The 22,824-nt window shown below is 38.4% G+C and overlaps 2 protein-coding genes across 7 annotated transcripts in view; both read right to left on the bottom strand.

The window, feature by feature from the left end:
- Positions 1-142: 142 nt before the first annotated feature.
- Positions 143-12,747, bottom strand: UBE2I (ubiquitin conjugating enzyme E2 I). 3 transcript variants are annotated; one of them, XM_069029722.1, is made up of 7 exons: positions 12,637-12,747; positions 8,534-8,612; positions 8,204-8,287; positions 5,494-5,566; positions 3,685-3,794; positions 3,429-3,508; positions 143-803 (listed from the first exon to the last, which is right to left on the bottom strand). In XM_069029722.1, the coding sequence occupies exons 2-7, from the start codon at positions 8,597-8,599 to the stop codon at positions 740-742; spliced, it is 477 nt and encodes a 158-aa protein (XP_068885823.1). In that variant the 5' UTR covers positions 8,600-8,612; positions 12,637-12,747; the 3' UTR covers positions 143-739. The 3 variants fall into 3 exon arrangements, with proteins under 3 accessions (XP_068885823.1, XP_068885822.1, XP_068885821.1); XM_069029721.1 differs by lacking the exon at positions 12,637-12,747 and adding an exon at positions 12,528-12,613; XM_069029720.1 differs by lacking the exon at positions 12,637-12,747 and adding an exon at positions 12,306-12,388.
- Positions 12,748-14,890: 2,143 nt separating this feature from the next.
- The window catches only part of KCTD5 (potassium channel tetramerization domain containing 5), a 31,135-nt gene continuing 23,201 nt past the window's right edge, over positions 14,891-22,824 (bottom strand). For all 4 annotated transcript variants that reach the window (XM_069029716.1, XM_069029717.1, XM_069029718.1 and 1 more), the window contains one exon: positions 14,891-20,997. Coding sequence is in view for 2 of the 4 variants with exons in the window: in XM_069029717.1 (XP_068885818.1) it covers positions 20,968-20,997 (30 nt within the window). In the remaining 2 variants the exon portion in view is untranslated. The remainder of the gene's footprint in view (positions 20,998-22,824) is intronic.

Below are 22,824 nucleotides of genomic sequence, written 5' to 3'. Positions count from 1 at the left end.
TCAGGGACAGGCAAAACAAATGAAGGCAACATCTAAACAAAAGTCAAATGCAGCATCGCAGGCCTTAAAAACGGGACTTGCGCTGAGTTGTGTTCAGAGCCATTTCAATGGCAGTCTTTTAATGAAGATAAATGAAACAAAGCCCTTTATATAAACAGTTTATTTACTCTAAACAGCAACACAGACAGAATGCCATATAAACACAAAGAAAGTGATGCAGAATAAGGATGCTGGCTAACTTTGGATCTCAGAGGCTCTTAAGCAATAACAACCTAGTTTCTGAAAGATAGAAAAAACAAATTCAGGGAGGGAAGGGGGTGGAGGGCATGATTTTTTTTCATACAGCCAGCTAGAGGCTAAATATAGTTCTAACATTTTAAAGCATGCCTGCATCAGATAGCAAAGTAACTAGAGATACTAGTGAATTTATAGAAGTATAAAAGTTTATAATTTTACAGCAGTTGAAATACTGACATCAATATTAAAATAAAAGCAAGTTTTACATAACAATCAAAAATACAAAAGACTGAAGGAAGAGACCCTGTATGAAAAAACTGGGGGCAATTCAGCAAATTTAGAACTGTATACAACTGGCGAATATGGAAAATGGCACACATACAACCCCCTCCCCTTATGTGGATATTAATTGTACATAGCAACATTAGATTTTGTAAAAGTTTTGTAAACAAGTTCTTGCCAAACCAATCCCTTCCTTTTTAAGATGCTGCATGACAAATGCTTATGATGGTGCAAACTTCTTGGCTTGTGCTCGAACCCTCTTTTCATATTCCACTCTGTTTTGGCTGAAAAGAGAAAGGGTAATTATAGCTGGAGCAATCAGAGGCTGTATTACAGAATTAGTTTCATATTGAAGAGAAACAGAAATCACTGCTGAAGGCAAACCCGTTTGATAGCAATTCACTGAACACTACAATAAATTAAAGGCTTTTTTAGACAAGTATGGTACCATTCAACTAGATACTTCCTGAACACCACCCTTTGTCAAATGATTGCACTTACTTCAATCTGTATTGGGTCTCTTCAAACAGGTTTGCACCTGCTCTTCTCAAGGCCAACTGTACCTCAGGTGCAAACATTCTCTCATTCATCTGAAGTTTTCTACTCCCCACTCACACTAAGACCTGAGATCATTAACAACAAATTCCGGTATCCTAACAGCACAAAGTGAGGAGACCAGTTCACTAGCAGCTGGTGGACTTCATACGACTTTAAATGATCTTTACTGCTTTGGAGAGAGAATGGAAACACTCCTAAGAAACAGGAAAATGATAATGGTGCGGTAATTTTAGCCTTTATCTCTACAGACCCTGACTCACAGATTCAGGTTTATCCTGATCTTCATTTGCAAAAAAAACCTAGTTCAACATAGCTAAGTGTAGCATACCTGCTACAGATTGATTAAACAAGCAAGTACTATTTGAGGGAACTATGTCCAGTCACTAAGCCTCAGACTCAAGATGTAAAAGGGCAAGTTCTTTGTTTTCTGTTCTTCTGCCAACAAGATAGTAGTAGCATAGTAAAGCATCCATTTACATTCAGGTGTCCATTATTTATTAGCTGTCGGAAGTATCAGTTGAGCTAAACAAAAATTTGTAACCATTACTCTTCTACCAGAGGTAGTTTAGAGTGACTAGATTTTGCAGACAGCTTTGCAGTAAAGTTAACTTATTTTCAGCTATGAAGGCTTGCTGCAGTGAAAAAAAAAAAGGAAAAAAAAGGCAGCAAATTATATCCTCAGAACTTGACAGATATGGGGGGGTGGGGGGGAAAGAAGAAATGAAACCAATTCTGGTCGCATGCAATGAACAATTGCCAGCAAAGAGATTGGAGATACTCTCTTCTCGTGCACACATTTACAAACTTTATTCTACATTTCTTCTGTAAGTTAGATTGCATTGTCACACGAGAACATAGCCTAGCTGTTAAGTCTCACACCCATAGAATCCACGCAGAAGAATGCCTTCCATAGCAGACCCTGAATGCCTACAGCAGAGGAGGAAGTAGGTTAGCACTACACTAACATTATGACGCGCACACAATCCTGCTCTGTTTAACTTCTCCCAGATATTCACTAAGTAGCAAGAGAGGCGCACACTCAGACTGCAGAATAATAGTAACCCATCTGAAATACTCTGTATGTCCATGAGACATGAAGAGGATAAATGGGAGACTATATATACTCGAAGTAACAAAAATCATGTACTATTTTAAGCTCAACAGATCCCCCCCCCCCCGCCCAGAAGCACTTAAAGCACAAGCAAGACTAGCCAAGACTGGTTTTGTATATACATGCATGTGGGAGGTGATTACAAAAAATAGAACGCAGACTATGTATACATGTATAGAAGTATACTATTGAGGCCCGCCTCATCATTCCTGGCTCCTACAACTGTGGCCACTTAACTGTCTTCCATATGCACTCAACTCCATCAAACCTTCAGTAAGTGCTTTAAAAAAAATAACACTGTGAAGCCATTAATTAAATGCAAGCCACACTACCCATCCCTATGTCTCCTTTTTAACTAGGACCCTATAAAAAACCATTTCTAACATAGCTTGCATGTGCAGTGACATAAAACATTATTTTTCAAACTTGGCACTCTCCTGGAGGCCTCTTCTGTCCAGAATGGTAATTCCACATTTCCATCTCAGTTATCATTTCAGTAGCTGCCAGTGCCAAAAGCATTTTTTAAAATGTTTTGGTTCCCTAAAGATTATAGAACAGATATTCATTTTTAATGGTGTAAAACGGTTAAGATTAAGCCTAAAAAAAAAAACCCCAAACCCAAAAAGTCTCTTTAGCTCACAAATTATCCCCTTTCCTAATCAATGCAAAGTTCAATCTGCTAAAGCTCCAGGCATTATACTTGACATCTGTAAAGCTCCATCTGTACTTTACAAACTTTTCTTTTGGAAGATGTAGTTTTCCCAAAATGCCATGATTCCCACAGTGACCACAGCTCTCCTTTATCCTTCAGGCACAAGTAAGTGCTTAAAGGTACACACTACTTGGCAGAAGTAAGTTACTCCTGTACTGACAAATGTGGCTTGTCACCTAATTCAGTCTCCTCTTCTCCTGGTCTCATGACACTATTATGCGTCACTGTTACTATTCAGCCTTTAAGAGAAAGGACTGTTGGGCTAGAACCAGGATGAAAATCCTGATATACAGAGACTTCACACTTTATTGCTGTTGCTTTGCTATTAAAAGCTCCACTAGACTAATAGCCAGGAAGTTACCATTTTGTTCAAGTTTAGCACAATCTAGGCATCTCCACAGAATACAGTCACGAAAGTAAGAAAATTCCCCTGGTCATTCCTAAAAACATTTGCATGTTAATACTACAAGTAACAGAGAACTGTAGGCAACAGGACAGCTTTCAAGCTGATATTGCAAAGATACTTACCAGTAAATTGTGTAAGCCTCTGCTTGAGCTGGGTCTTGAATATTTGGTTCATTTAGAAGTTCTTGTATTCCTAACAAGATCTATGGAAAAAGAAACAGAAGTAACATAGGCCTATATTATGGATATTACTAAAAGAGATCTCAGTGAAAAACCCTTAGAAACCAATTACTGGAACACACAGTGAACATCTTATATTTGCATCGGATAAGCAAGCAAAGCAAAAGTGTTAAGAATATGTCTAAGTACAACTAATGACCTGTTTAATTGTGATTGCTGGCCGCCAGTCCTTATCCTCCTCTAAGATGGAGAGACACACGGTGCCTGAAGGATACACATTTGGGTGGAATAACGGTGGTTCAAATTTACCTGATGAAGAAGAGGCAATTACTAGCATACAGTGCTAAGAGGAAGATCAGAGTTGGGTTAGATCAGTAGGGGAAAACAAAACCCAAAAAACCCCAAACCAACACTGGCAAAAGACCCCCAACCCCCAAATAAAACCCCACAGATCTCTGGCGCTATTAATACCACTTTTCTTCTTGGCTCAGCCCGTGCCTAAAGCAGGAATTCCATCACACGTGGATGTGATCTGTGATATCAATCCAGGCAATCTAACATTGTCTTTTTGACTGGTAATCTTTTTGTTTAGGAATGGAAACTGACAAAGTAATTTGTAGTAGCTTTGTGATAAAGACCTTTTAAAAACAATTCTGTCTTCTCAGCCTCATACACTACTACGTAAAGGAAAGATACTACCCTTCGCTCATCTTTTCTCTCCTCACTTTAAAATACTGAAAGTTTCATACACAGAAGGCTTAAGTTCCTAGCATTTTTTCAGTTTCATATTTTCCTACGTATTATCAAGATGCACTGAACAAGAGGAACCAAGTTTAAATTATAAGACTAACTGAAGGCTTGTGCAGCTTTCCTTCCACCACTCAATCTCTATTCTGGCATTTCTTTTAATCTTTACAGGACTTAAATGCAACAGCCAGCATCTCGAGTAAAGTAATGAACACGCCTTTTGCAATACATGAAATATCTACATACTACTGCAGTTTTCTAATCCATCTGACATCGCGAGTATTCACAAGACATAACAGTCTTGCTGCCCAACCAAGTTCAGGAGTACTTCAGCAGCTGCATCAGTAGGGAGTCTTATCAGTCACATATACATCTTATTTTAAGGCATGACAATTCCTTTAACACTGTCAGGATGTGAAAACTGGTATTTCTTGGGAAAACAATGTGAAATGTTTTCAGTTAAAAGAGATGTTTCCCCTGTGTTACATGTATTTAGGTGGCAACAAACAAAAGGAGTAGCCAGGAGCTGACAGAGCTAAAATAACGCTAATGTGATTAAGAGATGAACTGCTGTCAAAAGACTGATTTGTAATCGCTGTCATTGATTTGAGATGGTAGCCAATTCAAGAACCAAGAAACCGTGCATGGCAATAGATGTTCTCAGGTTTCTATAATAGGTAAGTTTGAGATGGAATAAGGAAAATTCAGTTCAAAAACTTAATAGGGAAATTAGGTATCTGAAGATCTGTTATACACAGTAGCAGAAATAGAACAGATTAATGTTTTAGAGCAAGTCGATTAAAGGGTTCAAGTTATAGAACACTTTTTTCCAAATTTCTGTCTTCTGTTCTCAGCATATAGAACACTTTTTTCCAAATTTCTGTCTTCTGTTCTCAGCATAGAAGACCAATTTAACAGGAAGAACATGCATAGGGATTTAGTCTAAGCATGCCTACATACTAGTTTCCAAGGAGAGCTGATAATGCAGTGAAAACGTCAAGCGATGCTTTTGTCAAACTTTGAGGTAACCCACACAGCAATCTCCCTCCCCTCCCAATTTTAATATATCGAGCGCTCAGCTGATTTCATCACAACTTTCTGAATGCAAAGTGGGTGAGGAAAGAACAAAAAGGAATGTGCCTTTAAAAAAAAACCCCAAAAGCAAACAAAACTGTAAGAAAGCAGTAACTATTTGTAAGAACTTCATGGATTAATTCAACACTGTTTTAATAAACCTGTGGTTTTCAGTAATTTTACTTACATTTTGGGGGTGAAGAAGGGTAGTCATCCTTGAAAAGCATCCGTAGTTTAAATAAGCCTCCTTCCCATGGTGTCTGTAAAAAGTTAGTGTTTCGGTTACAGCAAGGAAAAGTCAAAATTGTGGAAAAAAGATTACCAAGAATACAGTTTCTCAGGCAAAGCACAAGACATTCTTCTGCTACACAGTAGAAAATAGCTGTCCTGCACTGCAGCACACTGTCTAGATCACGGTAAGCTATCCTACCTATATAAGAAGCTGAAGTGGAAAGGAAGGGGTTTCTTTCTTCATTACAGCTAGTAAGTGATGCAGAGTCATCAACAGAGTCAGGATCATCACCAAAAATTCCATATAAAAGTAAAATTTTCATACTACATAAGAACAGAATACTTCTGAAGTTTTACGTGATAAACATACAATGAGGAAGGGGCTGTTGTACCCCCACTTAAGTTTGAGAAGATAGCATATGGATACACCCTTTAAGCATGTGAATGTAAATGGCTTCTATTGTGCCTTATGAGAATGTGACTAATAAAACCACAAACAAACTAAAAATGTCGACAGCACTGTAGTAGTACTGCTACAGTTAATGAGATTCACTAGTCTAAACTAATCCTGCCTGCGTTTGGTAGAATGTAGTCTTAAGGATTTAATCTTTCTGTATAACAAGAAATTGTAAGAAGTACTTTATCCCTATCCAAAATGGGCAAGAGCATGACAGGAGCAGTTCCCATGACACAGAGCAAACCAAATAAGACAACACTATTCAAAAGAGTCATGTAAACAAGAAAAAACATCTACCAATAAAGAAAAAGACTGTCTCAGATATACAAAATATGTAAACAAAGAAAAAAGCCCATCTTCTGACAAACTGAGTTCTGCTAAGAAGTGTAGAAATACAGAGAAGATTATCGTAGCTGTAAAATTCAGACCACTTCTCTGTAACTTGCCCTTGCTATGGAAACACTGCAATGAAAGTAAATGTTGGATTGATTCTTTAAAACAACTGGAGTAAAGATGGTCTCACATCTTAAGAACAAAACTGATCAAATCTCCTCACAGACAGAGAGATACGACACTCTTAGAAGGAAATTCTTAATTATTTCCTATCTGAATTATGTGATTTTTAGCTGAACAAAAAACAAAACAAAACACCCAAAAAACCCACATGAAAAGAGAAAAATCACTCCATTGTCATTGGTATTCATTATGCAAAGTTTCAAGCTAGAACAGGAAGAAAAACATGCTAGGAATTAATAAGATAACACATTTCCAGAAGTGAATGAGTTTAATTATATTTGCTATAGTGTATTTAAAGAACTCGCTCTAAATTGCTGTAGTCAGTTGTCAACAACTAGAAAAATCTATTCTCTATACCTTCTCAGACGAGTTCCTTTTTAGAAAATATGAGCTTTTTGATAGAATAAACTACCTATTTTGTTTGCTTTCGCTCACAAAGGAAAACAAATAGCTTTTCATAATTTACACAGAAGAACAGAAAGTGAAGTTTTTATCATGCTTCTGATAGAGCAACATACCTTATGGGTGAAAGACAGCAGACACTCAAAAGCCTTACTAAGGCTAACAGTATGACAGCAGTATCATGACCATATTGCATTATGGGACTAGTTGCAGATGTTTTTTGAGTCAAATTTTAGGTAGTTAACAAGTGATTTGCTGTCAAAAGAGTCAACAGAGTATCCAACCCAGGACTAACACCACTTCAATATTTCATCTGGCTGACAAGAAAGCATTTTGATGGTTTCAACTACTCATCTCAGGGGAAGCAGCTGCAGTATAGGATGCCTCCAAACATAAAGGCCATAGAGAGCAACTGCTTGGTCTGGTAGAGATGAGCAAGTCATGCTGCTTCTTGTTAAATATAATCTTTTAAATTTTTAGCAGGAATCACATCAACATGATCTTTTCCTGGTCTTCTAGTAGACGTGAAGCTGGCTTTAAGGCCTTGTTTGCTCCATTTTGTGGTTGACAAAACTTCTAAGCAATGGCATGAAGATTCTGTATGGCATAAAATTTTTACCTAAGTATTTAAAGGTGACATCTTGATAAGGTGCATAAACTGTTATGGGGGATAATCTTGTTTTGGCAGAACACAAGGAGATGAGTTTTTCCCTTACACTGTGTTAGATTATTTGTCAGTGCTTCTTTAAGAAGTAACTTAAGCTGTGTGCAGACAACTACCAAAACTAAGTTGTAACCGTAACAGCAACATTCAGCATTCAACTAAGGCAGTAGCACAGAACCTGCAGGTTTTGCCTACGCACACAGTCTTCTCAGACTTTAAGAAACAAGATCATAAGGGTATTTAAGCAAATTGGCAAAAGGCAGTAGAAAAGGCAAGGCAAAAAAAGTCCCATACCGAAGGCCTGAAAGAATTAAAACCCCCAAATAAAATTAACAGTAGTATTTCAGAAGAAGCAAGAAGAAGCAGAAGACAACCTCCAGTTTGTTCAGTGCAAGACTCTTAAAACAGTCGTTTTCTTAAGGTGCTAAGTGCCAACAGCTGAACAGGTTTATGGTGTATTTTGTCCAATATTCCTAGTCTACAGCACTTTTAATTCTAAAGAAGAAGCAGGATACAAGCTTTTATTAAACTACACATAAGTTAAATTTTCAATTGTCCATGTAATGCATAAGCAACTTATGTTACTTTTCACCAGAAGTGAGAAGTTAGGAGAACAGGAAGTCTTACCCCTTTCTTTCCTGGAATAGCACACTCCCAGTTCATTAGATTCATTGTGCCATCTGGATTTTTTGTAGGTACTGCTACAAATCCCTGAATTAAGGCAAAAAGACATAGGGTGAGGATTTTAGAAGATGTACTTAAAATACTTCATGATACATTTTATCTTTACACAAAGTTACTTCTTTTTGCACTACCTAGTTTTAAAAAGCTTTTTTTTTAAATTTAAAAATATTAATTTAATTTTTTTTTTTAAATCCTATCAGGGTAAAGAAAAAAATCATCACCGGAACACTGAAACAACTGCAGAGTCAGAAATTTGGCAGTTCTCATACTTACAAATGGGTGATCTTTTCTCCAGGCTTTTCTCTCCTGTGCAAGTCTGCTAAGAGCTATGCCAGACATATTCAGAGTCCCTCTAAAACAAAAGTAGTTGCTGTTAGTAAATACTTTTACTTATAGTGTAAACAACACATTATGTGTTTATAAGCCCTGCTCACTCAAGAATTATTTTGACCTCTGATTTTCACTTCAATAACCAAGACGCACGTTTTTGCACAACCTGCAGAATTTATCATCGGGAATAACATCACGTTTCCCCATGCCATCAAGCTTTTAGTTACTGGACTTAACCTACAAAATTCCATCCTTACCGTATTGCTTTATATTTGGACCCTGTCTTAGAGGCAACTTTGACAGTATCTTGACAACAGAAACACTATTAGCAATGGAAAAAGTGCTCAGACTTCCTATTGGTGCAACTGATACACACTCCGTTTATCTCCTTCCTACACCACATCGGCTATGGCTTTCTTCTGTAGGCAAGCACCTGCATTTCTGGCAAACGGGAATAAGAAATGTTACTTTTAGGGTAAATTCCCATTGAAAGCCAGTATTCCACACAAAAGCAACACAGGCACAGAATTTAACAAAGTCATCTCAGTTTTGCAGTGATGCCACTATAAAACTTCTAGACAACAGCAGGAACAGGCAGCAACACAGAAGTGAGCCAAGTAAGAGCCAGCGGCTCCTTGCACAAGACAGATTTTCAATTCCAGTATAAACTACAGAATATTTCTGCACCTTCACTGCCTTAGAACAGCCAAGCATGGTGACCATGACTATAGAAAAAATATGCAGAGCACAGGTCATTCATTACTGCATCACACAGAGCAGTTCTAGATAGGATGATTGCACGAGTGGCGCTTTCAAATTCAGGGGAGGATTCTCCATTCACCCAGAACAGTACTCAAAGCGAGAGTTTATTTTTCATTGTCAAACTGTATCTAAACTCAGGGTTTCACTACCCACATTGTCAAATTCCAATGAAGGTTTTTAATCCTCCTTGTACCTGCACTTCTACACATTTTAAATAAGAACTGGTAACTGGCAGTGGGAGAATTCAGGGCAATTTGTTCCCAACCCCACATGCACCTAACAAGCCTTTTTGACAGCAAAAGAGTAGAACGCTTCCACTTAACAAGCTCACAGAATGAATGAAAGCAGTGTTACCACTCTATTAAAACAAACACTTATACACTGGTAAAGAATTATGCAAAATTTCATAACCTCTCAATATGTTGATTACTTATAAGAAGTACTGCAGTCTACTACTATTATAAGCATATGAACTGTAGATCTTTAAAAACACCAGATTAAGCAATTTATGCAGTTCCTAGGATAACATGTATTTTAAATCTGTTCTTCAACTTTTTTTTTTTTTTTCCCCCCAAGCCAGTTTTGCCTGGATGGCCATATTCCCTAATTCACCTTCAGAGTAGCAACTAAATTAATGTCAGATAAAGCTTTTTAAAAGGGACAATTCGCACTCAGTGAACATGCACATACACAAAAACATTCCTATATTCAGTCCAGTTTTCCTCTAGTATTCCCAACACATACATCTGTATCTTAATTATGGCAGGAGACTTGCAGGACTTAGTGAGTGTGTACACATGACTTCAGATTTTAGTCTGTTCACATGCAGGAAATGCAGAACCATTGAAAAAAATACCAGTGGAAAAAAACAAAACAAAACAAACAAACAAACAAACAAACAAAAAAAAACAACAACAAAAAAAAAAACACCAAAAAAACCCCAAAAAGCAAAACAAAAAAAAACCCAAAAAACCTCTCCCTTAATCAAATTATACAGGGAATAATTCTTAAAGTGTTGTGAGCCCACGCCCTTGCAAGAGATGCAAAGGAACCGAATATACAGCTGAATTTCAGTTGTACTTTTGGTACCTCGTGATCCACTATACTAATACTAACCTTCCCATCATAGGTTGAGAAAACCATTTGTGAGTATAAACCATCCAAATATTCTTACATAGTTCGCTAAACCCAGTTACCTTTTCTGCCAAAAGACACATTACAGGATGCTTTCAAATACATTAATTCCATTTCCTGTGGCTAATAGCCAATTAATTACAACATGCACCTCAAGGGAAATGCCAGTTTCTCTTTGGGTAAATAAACAGTGTATCTCCTGCACAGCATCACTAATCAAGTAACTTTTCAAGTAATTGAAAAAAATCCTGTGTTTTCAGGCCACACATCCTACTTACTCTTGTTACACACTATACTGTGCCCTACTACATTAAATATTTTTCTTATGTTCTACAAATAGCTTTCCAAATCTTGAGGCGTTTGACTTAGTTAAGCACTGACAGGCTGCATCCGAAGTTTCAGTGTATATGAGAGATGACAGGCTTCACGTATGTGGTTTCCACAGGCTTCAGTTACATTGATGACAGCAGACAAGCATCTAAAACCTCATCAGTCTACCAGAAAATAAAGATTAGACAAAGAAGACTGAAAGCCCATTTCAAAAACTAAGATCCCATTAGTTAAGCATCCCCTCAAAAGCAATCTGCTACAAATCTGCTAACAAACTGTCGATATATACTCTCTATATCCCAATCTATTTATGCGCTACATCATCCGAAAGAATTTTGCACCAGAGGAAGTCTGTTCAATCCTACCTTGCACATGCCACAAAAGTCGAAGAGACCAGTCTTCACGTTTTGCTTGCCAGTAATCCCCAGACCTACCCCATTAAGAGGTACTAACATACCTTTTACTGCCATCAACCCAGAAAGTTAACAGAAACTTCCAAATTTACTCAGTAGCTTGCCTTTACTGCTGCTACTGCCTACTTTAGAAAAAGGACAAAATAAAACCATCACGCTCATCACAGATGCAAACCTTTGTGTCCCATTACAGAATATCTTACCCATTTACACCCTCTGATGGGGTGGAACAACCTACTTCCACACACAAAATGCACGTCTTGCAAAGAATCGTTCCCGTGCCACAGACAAGTCTCTAAATACATCGACAATATGCTCTTTGAGGTTCAAGAACTTTCGGTACGACCTACTGATTCCAAGCAGCAAGAAAAAAAACCCCAAAACGTTAGGATGGCTAGCCTCGCATTTTTACTTTGTAGGTTAAATACCGACATAGGAAGAATTATTATCGGAATAGTCTGCCCCCGAACTGTACAATCTTTAATTTTCAGAAGGGTGGAGAAAGCCACGGTCTGAGCTCTAAATCAAAGAACGCTAACTCGGGACTAGAACAGAAAGTCTCCTCTGCTTGCGGCCAGAGAAACAGAAGAGGCCGAGCGGCGACCGGAGTCGCACGTTAAACAACAGAAGATGCCGCGCGACGATGGGCTAGGTGTTCGATGGCCAAGTAACCGGACACGGCCGAGCACCGCCCGCCACCGCCGAGGGCCGCTGGTCCCATCGGCCCCGCGAGGGGCCGGGGCAGCGCCCAAGGCCTGCACGGGGCACCCCGGGCCCGCCCGCCGTTCCCGGGCAGATACCCGGCGGGGCGGGACCGGCTCGCGCAGGCCCAGCGATCCCACGCTCTGTTTGGCGACCTCCACCCGCCACCACCGAGACCTGCGGGGCGCTCAGAGTCTCAGGCGGGCAGCGCTGCGCCGGCCGGCCCGGCCACAAGGCAGGAGGCGCCGGGCCCGCACGCCCACGGCCGCCAGTCCCGTCCCGTCCCATCGCAGGCGAGGGGCTCCAGCCCGGCCCAGCCCCGCTCCGCTCCCCGACCCCGGGGCCACCCGGCCCCACTCCCGGCCGGGCCTCACCGAGAGCCGCCGCCGCCGCGCGTGTCCCGGATCGAGGCCGCGCGAGTGACCCGGATGTTCCCGCTCCCCCTGCTTTGTCTCCACTCCGGAGTTTCCCTCCCTCTCGTTTTGGCGCGGAGCGCGCCACCGCTATTCTGTCCCTCGGCCCGACCCGTCTGTGCTCCTATCGTCACGCCTTACGCATCCTCGCGACACAGGACCCAGAGGTGCCCCCAACAATGCCTGAGTATGAAGCACAGGAAAAAATCCACGCGGGGTTATCCCAAAGCCGATCACTTCCTCGTGCCTCTCGCTTCCACCAGCTCCGGCGAAAAGCTGAGTTAATTTTTACCTCCGGCGCTGTGGGAGCCGCCTGCGACTCAAGAACGCCTGCTCCGTCGGCGGGCGCGCGCAGGTGTGGCGGGCCGCGCTCGAGCCGGGCCGAACCCCACCCACTGTGCCCAGCCGAGGCTGAGTGGAGGATGGCTCCTGGAGGCCTGCTCTGGAGGGGCTTTCGCAGCTGATGGGCAGGCGGAAGAGCCAATCAGGGCGCTGGGAGGTGGGGCGGAAGGCGGTCTTCAGTTTGGCTCCCGCCCGCGCTAGTTTCACTGACCTTTACGGGACTTGTGGACTGCTTTTTTTTTCCAATTGGTTTGTTTACTGGTTTGGTTTGGTTTGGTTTGGTTTCCTCGCCTTGGGGGGGAGGAGGGGTGGTGTTTGGGTTTCTAAGAACGCATTTTCAGTGGCAAGTAGAGTATGAATCACATTCTGTTCTTATCTTGAACTTGTCTTTCTTAATGAAACAGAAGAATATTTAGTCCTGAAACCTCTGCCTAGCTATGCCTTGTGCTGGTCTGTGTCAATGTTACTTGAACTATGTTCTATGTAGTATTAAAGTTCAAAATGGTTTCTTGGGAACTGTAGAATTGACTTTTTCAATAAATAATCACCTAGATTTCAATCAGCCCTAATCAAAATACATGCTGAAGATCACCCTAGCTAAGAAACCTTTCACCAGTAGCAAACGCCCATGGTAGACCAGGACAAACATATACTCCCCTGTGTAACTTCCCACACAATTCCAATGGCATTACAAAAAGCAGTGGAAACTCTTCAACACTCGGCTTACAGGATCTCTCTCATGAAATTGTACACATTACAGTCTCTGAGAATGTGACATACATATGGACTATGTGTTTCAAGACTTCAGCACACTGAAAGATGAACAGTACACTAAAAGGTCAATTTGCAGGATCATTTTCATCTTTCTGAAGTGAAACTTCCCACTGAAAGGAAAACTAGTGCCAAATGAACTCTAAATGTTATAAAAGATCCAAACAGGTTGCTAATGACTTACTCGTTTATGTCCCCTTTATAACCTGGTTTCTAGTTCAGGGTAGACACTTGTCCCTTTTATTCTCTCACTTTTCCTAACTGGAAATTCATACTACTCAATATTCATACTCAATATTCATACTACTTAAAGAATCAATAATTCTACACAAAAACCCACGTAAGATCCCAAGATTGTCCTTAAAACTAGAGACAACTGCAGTCTAAACTATAATGACGCAACATATATGTAGAGTAGGAATTTGAAAGTCATGCTGGTTGACTCTAAAGTGCAAATACTTTTGTAGAACAGTCTGATGAAAATACAGATGCACACATTGATTACTTAATTGCTGTAATTGCTGAACGTGATTACTACAGCAGTGTTTGTTCTTAGCACTTATTTTAGTAAAACTCAAATGCAATTAAATGCAGCAAATTAGTTTAGTAAAATAACACAATTTTACTGAAGTTGCTGAATATATACAGAAATAATAGAATGCGCTTTGCACTTAAAACTGATTAAACTGTTAAGATGAAATTCACCTCCTATGTCACTATACAGCCTTCAAGATTTTAAAAATCATAGGTCTTAGCTTCTCAAATTCTTACTAACAGTTTGGAAAATAAGAGCTGTCTGGTGGTCTTCGCAACACTAATACTCAATTATGAACATTTCTATATTTGTAGAGGACACAGCTGTCAAACTTCCCAGATAATTTCAACAACCTGTACTTGGTACTTAAATCATTTACTTCCTTCAGCCATTTCTATCCTTGACACTTGTTATATGTTTTCCTTATTACAAAGCATCAGTTTCCATTAGCTTAGTTTTTCAAATAAAGGAAGCATTATCAGTGGATTCTAGAATCTTAGATGTTGGGCAGGGTGATTTTTGAGTCATGCAAAAGAAAAGGTATGCAAAGTGGTTAGTTAAAACTTCTTCATGTGATTATATATCCATACAAGAGACAACTATTCCGTCCTATAATGATCAGCAAGTCATAGTGTCAACTATGCAACCGCAAAGGAAAACAATTTCTGAACTGGTATGTATCTGAATAAACCTAACTTTTTTGTGACAAACTCTTTGGGGCAGCAGTAAAGGATACATCTCCTTTACAAAGGAGAAAGTGTTAATGCTTTGAATCACTTTCAATCACAAATATGCAACTACATTTTACATCTGAAATGCTAAACTAGGAATTATCTGTGATATGACACTATTAATATCGTTTAGTGCATTTAGAAAAGACAGATGTAAGACATCACACTTTAAAAGGGAAAAACCAGGTTTATTCCATGCAGTTTACAATACACTAGTGTTATGAAAAGGAAGTTTAAAAATACCCACACACGTTTCATTTGTATGTTTGTTTTGAAAGTGATGGCTAACTGTAACCACCTTCAAATTATTTGGGAAGCCCTAGCAGATTTTTTTTCCAGGGAAATTTCCCTGAATTCAGTTTCTTGTCTGTGTCTGTGCTATGAGTTTTGGTTAATGCAAATGCATTAAAACCAAATCAAAACTCAAATTTTGCTGCAGTAAGAACACTTCAGAGATAATGAATTGGCACAAAAAAAAAGTATTATTGCTAATCCACTATCCAGGAAATAACATGTTGCAAGTACAACCACTTGGGTATAAGCACAAACAGCTGATGTACAACTAATTTTGAGACCAGTGATGTAGAGGAAAAGGAAAAAAAAAGAACATTTGTTGAACTGGGTAAGTGGGCCTAGAGAGTGCATAGGAAGTAGATTTTTCATAGCTAGGCTGAGGTGAGAATAAGGACAGAAGCAGGTGGAAAAAGCTGCCATTTGATACTTCTTCAGTTTGGTGATCTTGTTCCAGTTCCAGGTAGAGAGGTTGGCAACATTCCTTTTAAGAGTGCCTTGGCACTTACTTCATTCTAGCAAGTACACGTGAGCCAAGTTAATGTGAGTAAAGTTGTACATAAGCTTTTGGAAAATCTTCAAAAGTAACAAGAATCATGTACATAATAAATAAATTTACATTTCAGATGATGAGGCCTCAAAATCACAACGGGTCTTAGTTCCAAACTTAGGCTAAGCTTTCTAAGGCAAGGAGAGCACTCTTCCCCTTCCACTGACCCCCAAAGTAGCAAAATAACTTTTTAAAAAGTTTCTCTCATTATAGTAGTTATTAAGACATGACATCCTGAAGAGAACCATTTGATGCATCCAGAAAGCTATATTTGCAGTGGTATCTATTCACTGAACTTTTGAACTTTATGCCTTGGTAGACCTTGCTAAAGTAAAGGTCAACTAAGATGCAAAGAAATATTCTGTGACAATTTCCTGGGGCAGTACCTTCCTCAAAGCTTCTCTATCGCCAATGCTGTTCACAAAAGTTGTTAAATTTCAGCAAAGGAGAATAATAAAGTGGTGGGTAAGTGTACTGCCTTGTCTAGTGTGCTCTTATCCAATCTGGATACTGAAAATCTAAGCCATATAGGAACACTTACATCTGCAATTGGTTCAGCCACTTGTAAAAAAATATTTTAAGAGTCCATGAGTTGAAAGGAAAACAGACTAGTTGTTTTTTAAATGTTGTATGTCTTTGGAACCTCAAATTAGCCCTGGAAAGCATTTTAGCCCTTAGCATTTCTGCTCTGAAAATGGAAAGAGTTCCTTCTGACAGTCATTTAGGCAAACTGGACAATAAGATCTATTTAGCCCTTTAAAGCCTCTGTTCATTAAGAAGCCTTTAAAGAGAGCTCCTGATTTTTGTGAGACAAAAGAAAACTTATATGACACTGAGTTCAGAGAGCCTTCCACTTTTTTTTTAAACTGAATATTCATACAATTTAAAGCATCAATAATTCTACACAAAACCCCACGTAACATCCCAAGATTGTCCTTAAAACTGGGGATAACTGCAGTCTATAATGAAGTAACGGGCAGCATCCTCAGGCTTAAGTATTCCAAAATTTTTGTGTTAGAAAACACACTTCTCCAATGACCACTCAGGTTTTAACCCTACTGTCTTAGGATAACAGACACTGTTAAAGGCGTAACAAAATTTCATCTCTTTTCAACAACCCCACAGTTCAAGGGCTGATTGAAGAAGTTAATTTGAAAAACTTGTAACTTTTGATGTGGTGAGAGAATGAAATAGGAGAATGACACTTTCTGATTTTATCACATCTCAAGTGAACAAAGTTCCAGACTTCACCTTGAGGCTCTCTTTCATTTGACTTTGATCTTCCTCAAAAAGCCCAGGACAACTTCACTCTTCTGCCGGTACTTCCCAAGGAATGTATTCCAGTATACCTGAATAATTATATTCCAGATTCTATTTAATTCCACTGAATCAGATACTATTGCATGTTTGCACTCCAAGTTCATTTTTGTAATATTAATAAAAACTTGTAATGAATGTAATTTGCTGGTGGTAGCTCTCTACAGCTCAAAAAGAGACTGACAACTCTCAACAGCCTCAACAGACATTCACAGAATGGTGTTCTGTTATGAGAAGCACTTTTCTGATAACACTATCACTCTACTCAGCAAACTTGTTCCCTTGGTTGCATGCCTGTAATCAAGTTATTTTTTGTTTAATCTGCCAGAAGTTTTCATTTTTCTCCTGAAAAAAACCCCAACAAACCACCTTTCTCAGAAAAAGAGGAGACTGATTCAATTTTTGAATCTGCAGGAAATAATCCTGTTTCTAATCAATCATAACTGTGCATACTCATTACTAGAAATGGAGCTACACAGCTATTGTCTAAAGAAAAACTGAAAAAAAAAGAAGTCAGATGGATTAATCAAGCTTCATCTTTTAAGAAATATCTTTTTCAAGTGCTACAGTGCAAGATGCAAGGAGGAACTTTTATCATTACGAGAAATCTGAGTTTGAAAAAAACACAGTACATTTTCCAAATTTTATGAGTATATGATTCTGATGACAGAAACTTTAGTAAAGAATCAAGATAAGCTTCTAAATTCAATCAAGTCTTTGACACACAATTAAATTACTATGGGATAAAAAAACTGCAATTAACCATAATCCATGGAAATCCCACAGTAAGTAGTAAGTAGGACAAAATCCCAGGTAACCTTTGGGCTGGGAGCTGCTGAGTCAGAGTTTATGTTTGGACAGTTATTATGGACCATGTGACCATTCATGTATTTGAGGCTTCAGAATTACTTGTTCATTGCAGACAAACTCTGCAAACTTGCCCCTTGAAAAAGTCAAAAGCATGTAATATAAAAATGTCATCTCCAATAAAAGAAAATAGCCTCTGAGAAAAGGCCAACAATATGCTGTTTCCTAACTCAAAGCAAGAAATTTCTATAGCAAATTTGAACTTCTGTTTTTAAACAAGTTTTGCAAGAAGTTTGTCATGTAAATGCCTTTAAGGAATTTAGTTTCTTTCCCTTCCTGCTTTACTCCTTCTGCTATGATCTCTTCAAGCTCAGGATCTTAAGTTCTAACCTGGAATACTGTTCTGATTTAAGAATACAGGAGCTGTGTAAATACAGAGTTAAGTCAAAGGGGTTTGCAGTACACCTTTGCAGCCCCAGCCCTATAGTGAACCCCTCAGCTCTCCACAGTCACAGGCAATTCTCAGGTAGGTACTCTCCAAACAGCAGAAAAGGAATAAAGGACTCCAGTTTAAACTGTACAGGTACATTACTTCATCCTGCAAGATCTTAACAGATGAAGCAATGTTTACAAAACCTGGTGATGCAGATTGGAGTCTAATGCAATTACCTTGTTACTAACTTTATTTGAAACTGCAACAGTCAAACAAAAAGAAACAAAACTTATTTAGGAATAAATTCTTAATGCCTTGAAAAAAGCCGAAGATAGCATTTCTATCTATCTGAAATTCTCACATGATCACAAAAACTGAAACAATAATGACAATAACAAGAATAGGAAAATAGTTAGTTCAGGTGGTCTCAAACAACAGCATATTTAAAATGATTTACAAAGTACCTGCCTACTAAAGTTCTTTTTTCTTTCCTTCTTAAAATCTTTGTGAGGTATTGGAAACAAAGTGCAAAAAATTATTAAACACTCATTTCCCTAAAATTAGCTATGGCAGGAATACAATGTAAACTAGACTGCAGGTAATCTCATCATAAACACAAATTTTAAAACTGGAAATATTCCAGTGTAAAAAAAACCCCCATACTTTGAAAAACTCGCTCTTTTACATATTCTAAATTTGTTCAGTTTGCTCAGTTTGTTACTCATACTTTGCTGATGTCATTCAGGAAAATTTCATTTTATCAAATAGTCTGTCCTTTTTGGGTTAAATAAGAGAGGCAACAGAAATGCTGATTCAGAAGGATCACTGTAAAACTGGTATTTTAGGCATTAAAATCCACTTACATCAATGCTGAATTACTCTGTGGAGCACATCAAGAGAAAAACAAGTAACATGGTTGGCTGCAATTCCGTGAGCTGGGGAGCTCAGAGAATCTGGTGAAGTCATGCTGTTTAAAAACACATTGACTACTGCAGCAGAGGAAATGTTTTAATATGCAGTTAACACAGACAATTGTTATGCTTATTTTCAGATACACAAGATAATCTGTCACTATTTAGGGGAAATCTGTGTGCTCAATTTAAGCTGATAAGATATGGGTACCTAAAAAAGTATAAAAGTATAAACATTTCCCCCTACACAATTACAGTTTTAGTAAATTAAATTCAGTTTTAACTTCTTAAAAAAAGACAAAAATTTTATGTGTTGCAGAGGGGCCAGCATCTTCCTGTGCAGACCACATCCAAGTCACAAAATGCATTACAAATCCTTTCAAGCATTGGACACATGGACAAAACATTTAGCCCATTGCTTAACCTGCTTAGTAGAAATGTTTCTTACAAATTGTTTTGCCAAACTTTTATCAATGTGTAAGTCCTTTAAAGAAAAATTAAAAAACAAAAAGCAGACCCTGGGCATTTGAAAATCAGGCTTTTGTGTAAAGGATTACCTACAATATATGCATAAATTCTAAAATTACTAAGAATGAAAACTGCAATGTCTTCAGAATTTCAAACCATCCTGTAGCTTCTTGAAACTCCCTTCCACTGGTTCCATGAGTCAATGCAGCCAAGCTTTATACCGTCCATCTCATTCAGTGTTTTAAAGATGTGCTAAAGATTCTGCTCAAAACATATTCTATTAGAAAGCTCTGGTCTTGTGTATTAGCCTTCATCAAGGACAAACTAACAAAGCTGCACCACATTCTTTTCAAACACTGTTCTTAACTGCATAGTTGAAACTGTATAGAAAGAGAAGAGTTGATTACAGGTATCCTGAATATCCAAAGTAATCGGGTTTTTCAACTGGATGAGTTTATGTTCACACTAAGATTGATTTTAATCCTAGTCATAGAGACAGGGACCTAGGACTAGCCAGCCGTATTTCTGTAAAACCTTCGGCTCTAGAAAAATCTCTACCCTAATCCACACAGTTCAATGCTTATAGGCATTTTATAAAAGCACAAACACACATATGAGTATAAACAACTCCGAAGAAACAGAATGTTCAGTTGGTCATTTGAACTGAATTTTGATTCCCCTTTCAAGAATGTGACCAGGACTGGAGCATAACTTTTGCAGGAGACTGTTTTAACAGCGGGAACATCAAGAATAACTCAGATGAAGGCCATTTTCTCTGAGTTTAGTCTTCCCTTTGGATATTAAGATAAGCTATACATCCAGTCAGTATATATACCCTTCAGAGAAAACTTTTCTCTGTTGTGTAACTTTTACATGTGCTAGTTTCAGTTGATCTTCTAGGCTGTTATTACATAATAGATTATGTCACAGAGCCATAAGGAATGTGCATTATAATACAGTCAGCTGGGGCTGACACTGAGTCTAAAACAATGTATGCCCAAATACTTGCATTTGTGGGCTGTAACATTTATGTGTGTGTGTGTGTGTGTGTGTGTAGCACCAATTACATTGTCCTTTTAAGGTTTACAATGATTAGTAGGAAAATGTCTCCAAACTGATCAACATTGGGTCATCCAGCACCAGACATCAAGTGCTACATATCTCCGAGGAAAATATGAGTGCATGGTCATTTCTTTTCAAATGACCAGTGTCAATCAGCCAACAAGAGAGTACAACCATGCACTACAACCAAAACTTAACACACACTCCCACACCATCTATTCCCATTATGTAATCTTGCAATGCTTCCAGAAGTTGACACCAGCTTATAGGCAAATATGGTTGAACCCAGATCAACAGAAAATTGTCTAAATCAGATTTTTTCTTTTGCAGCTGAGCCTCTTCAGTGTGACAATCCACTGCATCTTCGAATAAAAGAAAAAAAATTGTCACCGTTCAATACTGTCTTCACATTCTGGAACCTCGTTCTTGCAAAATCTGAAATAGACCAATAAAAATTCTATAAATGAAAATTAGCTCACTGTCATTCCTAAAGCATGGAGATCAAAGAGCAACATAATGACTATTTTAAATAACCAGTAATGTGTCAGGGATCTGGTTCAAGGACATTCCTGGGGTCTGTGCTTTAAAGCTGAAAAAAGATGGATTGATACGTACAATGTCTACTATCAAATACCATTAAAACAGAGGAATTGAGTATTATTAATATAAATAATTAATACACTAATAAGACTTAAGAGTTGGCAATTGTAAAAAGTAAGCCATTGCACCTCAACCTAGTCCGGAAGATCCTGAGGTCCTATGTGGTAAATTAACCTGGGTATTTTACTAGAAACTGAATTTAATCTTCATTTTTCCTGTTGCAGTAAAATGTCCTTTACTTTCTGACATTTCAGATATAAATTGTGTTCCATAAATTAGTACTGAAAACATGAACTAGCAAATCAAAATGTGCAGAAATGGCACACTGGGTGCAATGATGCAAGAAGTTTTTAAAGGCCAAGTATATCCTGGGAAGATTTAAATCAACAACACCCATTCTACTTCCAGTTGGACTATTTTTTCTCCTTTTCTGTTTCAGTTTTTTTTTTGGCTCCTCCAGAGAGGAAAGGATCCAAGTCTTAGGACTGACTGTTCAAGCAACGCTACTTTAATGTTGCTGCTCTAAACTGAATCACAACCAGCAATAATGGTCAACTCTCAGGCTGTGTAGTACTCCCAACTGTCAGCAGGCTGTAGAACCAGTCATGACAAAAGGCAAACAAAGCATTAAGCAAAGCTTCAAACGTACTGAGCACAAGTACTTAAGAATGTTAATATGTAAGTAAAAGTCTTATGATACTTCATTTTCTTTTGCTTCTTGATAGTTTTCTTAGTATTGTGAAGGGCTCTTGATTTCAAAATCTGAAAGAAAGCAAAGGACCGATCCCTGGACAACGGCAGAGCTGCCTTCAAGATGAATTTCCTTCTATGATGATCTTTGTGTGGCCTGATGTTACAACATTCAGCAGCACGTTTCAGCCCACAGAATCTGCCAGCACACACAAACACTTCAATCTTGTAGGGTAAAGGCTGGCAGTCACTTAATACAGCACAACAGTTTAAGTATGGTTTTAAATTTTAAAAGTCTAGGTATTTGGTTTCCTTGTAATATTGTTAAAATGGCTATTATGGCTTTCATAGTGACTGAAGTAAAGCAAGGTCTCACCTGCTTCGCACAACTCCATGGGATTTTTTAAGGGCTGGAGTTCATAAAAAACCCATTACCATTTGTGTAGCTCAGGGACAGTTCAGTGGCAGTGTGGTATTAGCTCGAAATAAAAAAAAAAATCCACTTCATCTCTTGCTCACCTGGATCTAGCTTTGTGCATACAAAGTTTTTTTTCATTTCAAATTCAGCATTATTGTTTTGAAGTTATGAAGCCAGATGTCAGTGCAACTACTTTGAAAAATTTCCAGTATAGAGAAAGACATTTTCCACCAGCCATGACATGCTTTAAGATATATTTTAGAAGCAAACACTACTTATTTCATGAAGATAATTTACTATGTGTACTAAGCAAAAAGCTTTTCACATGAATCTGCAGGAAAGATGTAAGTGAATTCTGTGGGGAAAAAACAGGCTCTGTAAATTACTCAGAAACTGCTTGTGTAATACATGCAAAAAAACCTTACAGAAGACGGTGACACTGATAACAACTCATGGTATTACAGTGTCATTATAGCTTCCATACAATGACCTGGATGAAGGCTTGAAGCCAAAATTCACAAACTGAGTTTTACTGAAAGGTGGTGAAATATATC

Source organism: Aphelocoma coerulescens, chromosome 14 (assembly GCF_041296385.1).
Source record: "Aphelocoma coerulescens isolate FSJ_1873_10779 chromosome 14, UR_Acoe_1.0, whole genome shotgun sequence".
Taxonomy (NCBI): Eukaryota; Metazoa; Chordata; class Aves; order Passeriformes; family Corvidae; genus Aphelocoma; species Aphelocoma coerulescens.
The sequence above is the reverse complement of the archived record's forward strand: the minus strand, read 5'-3'. Positions and strand labels throughout refer to the sequence as shown.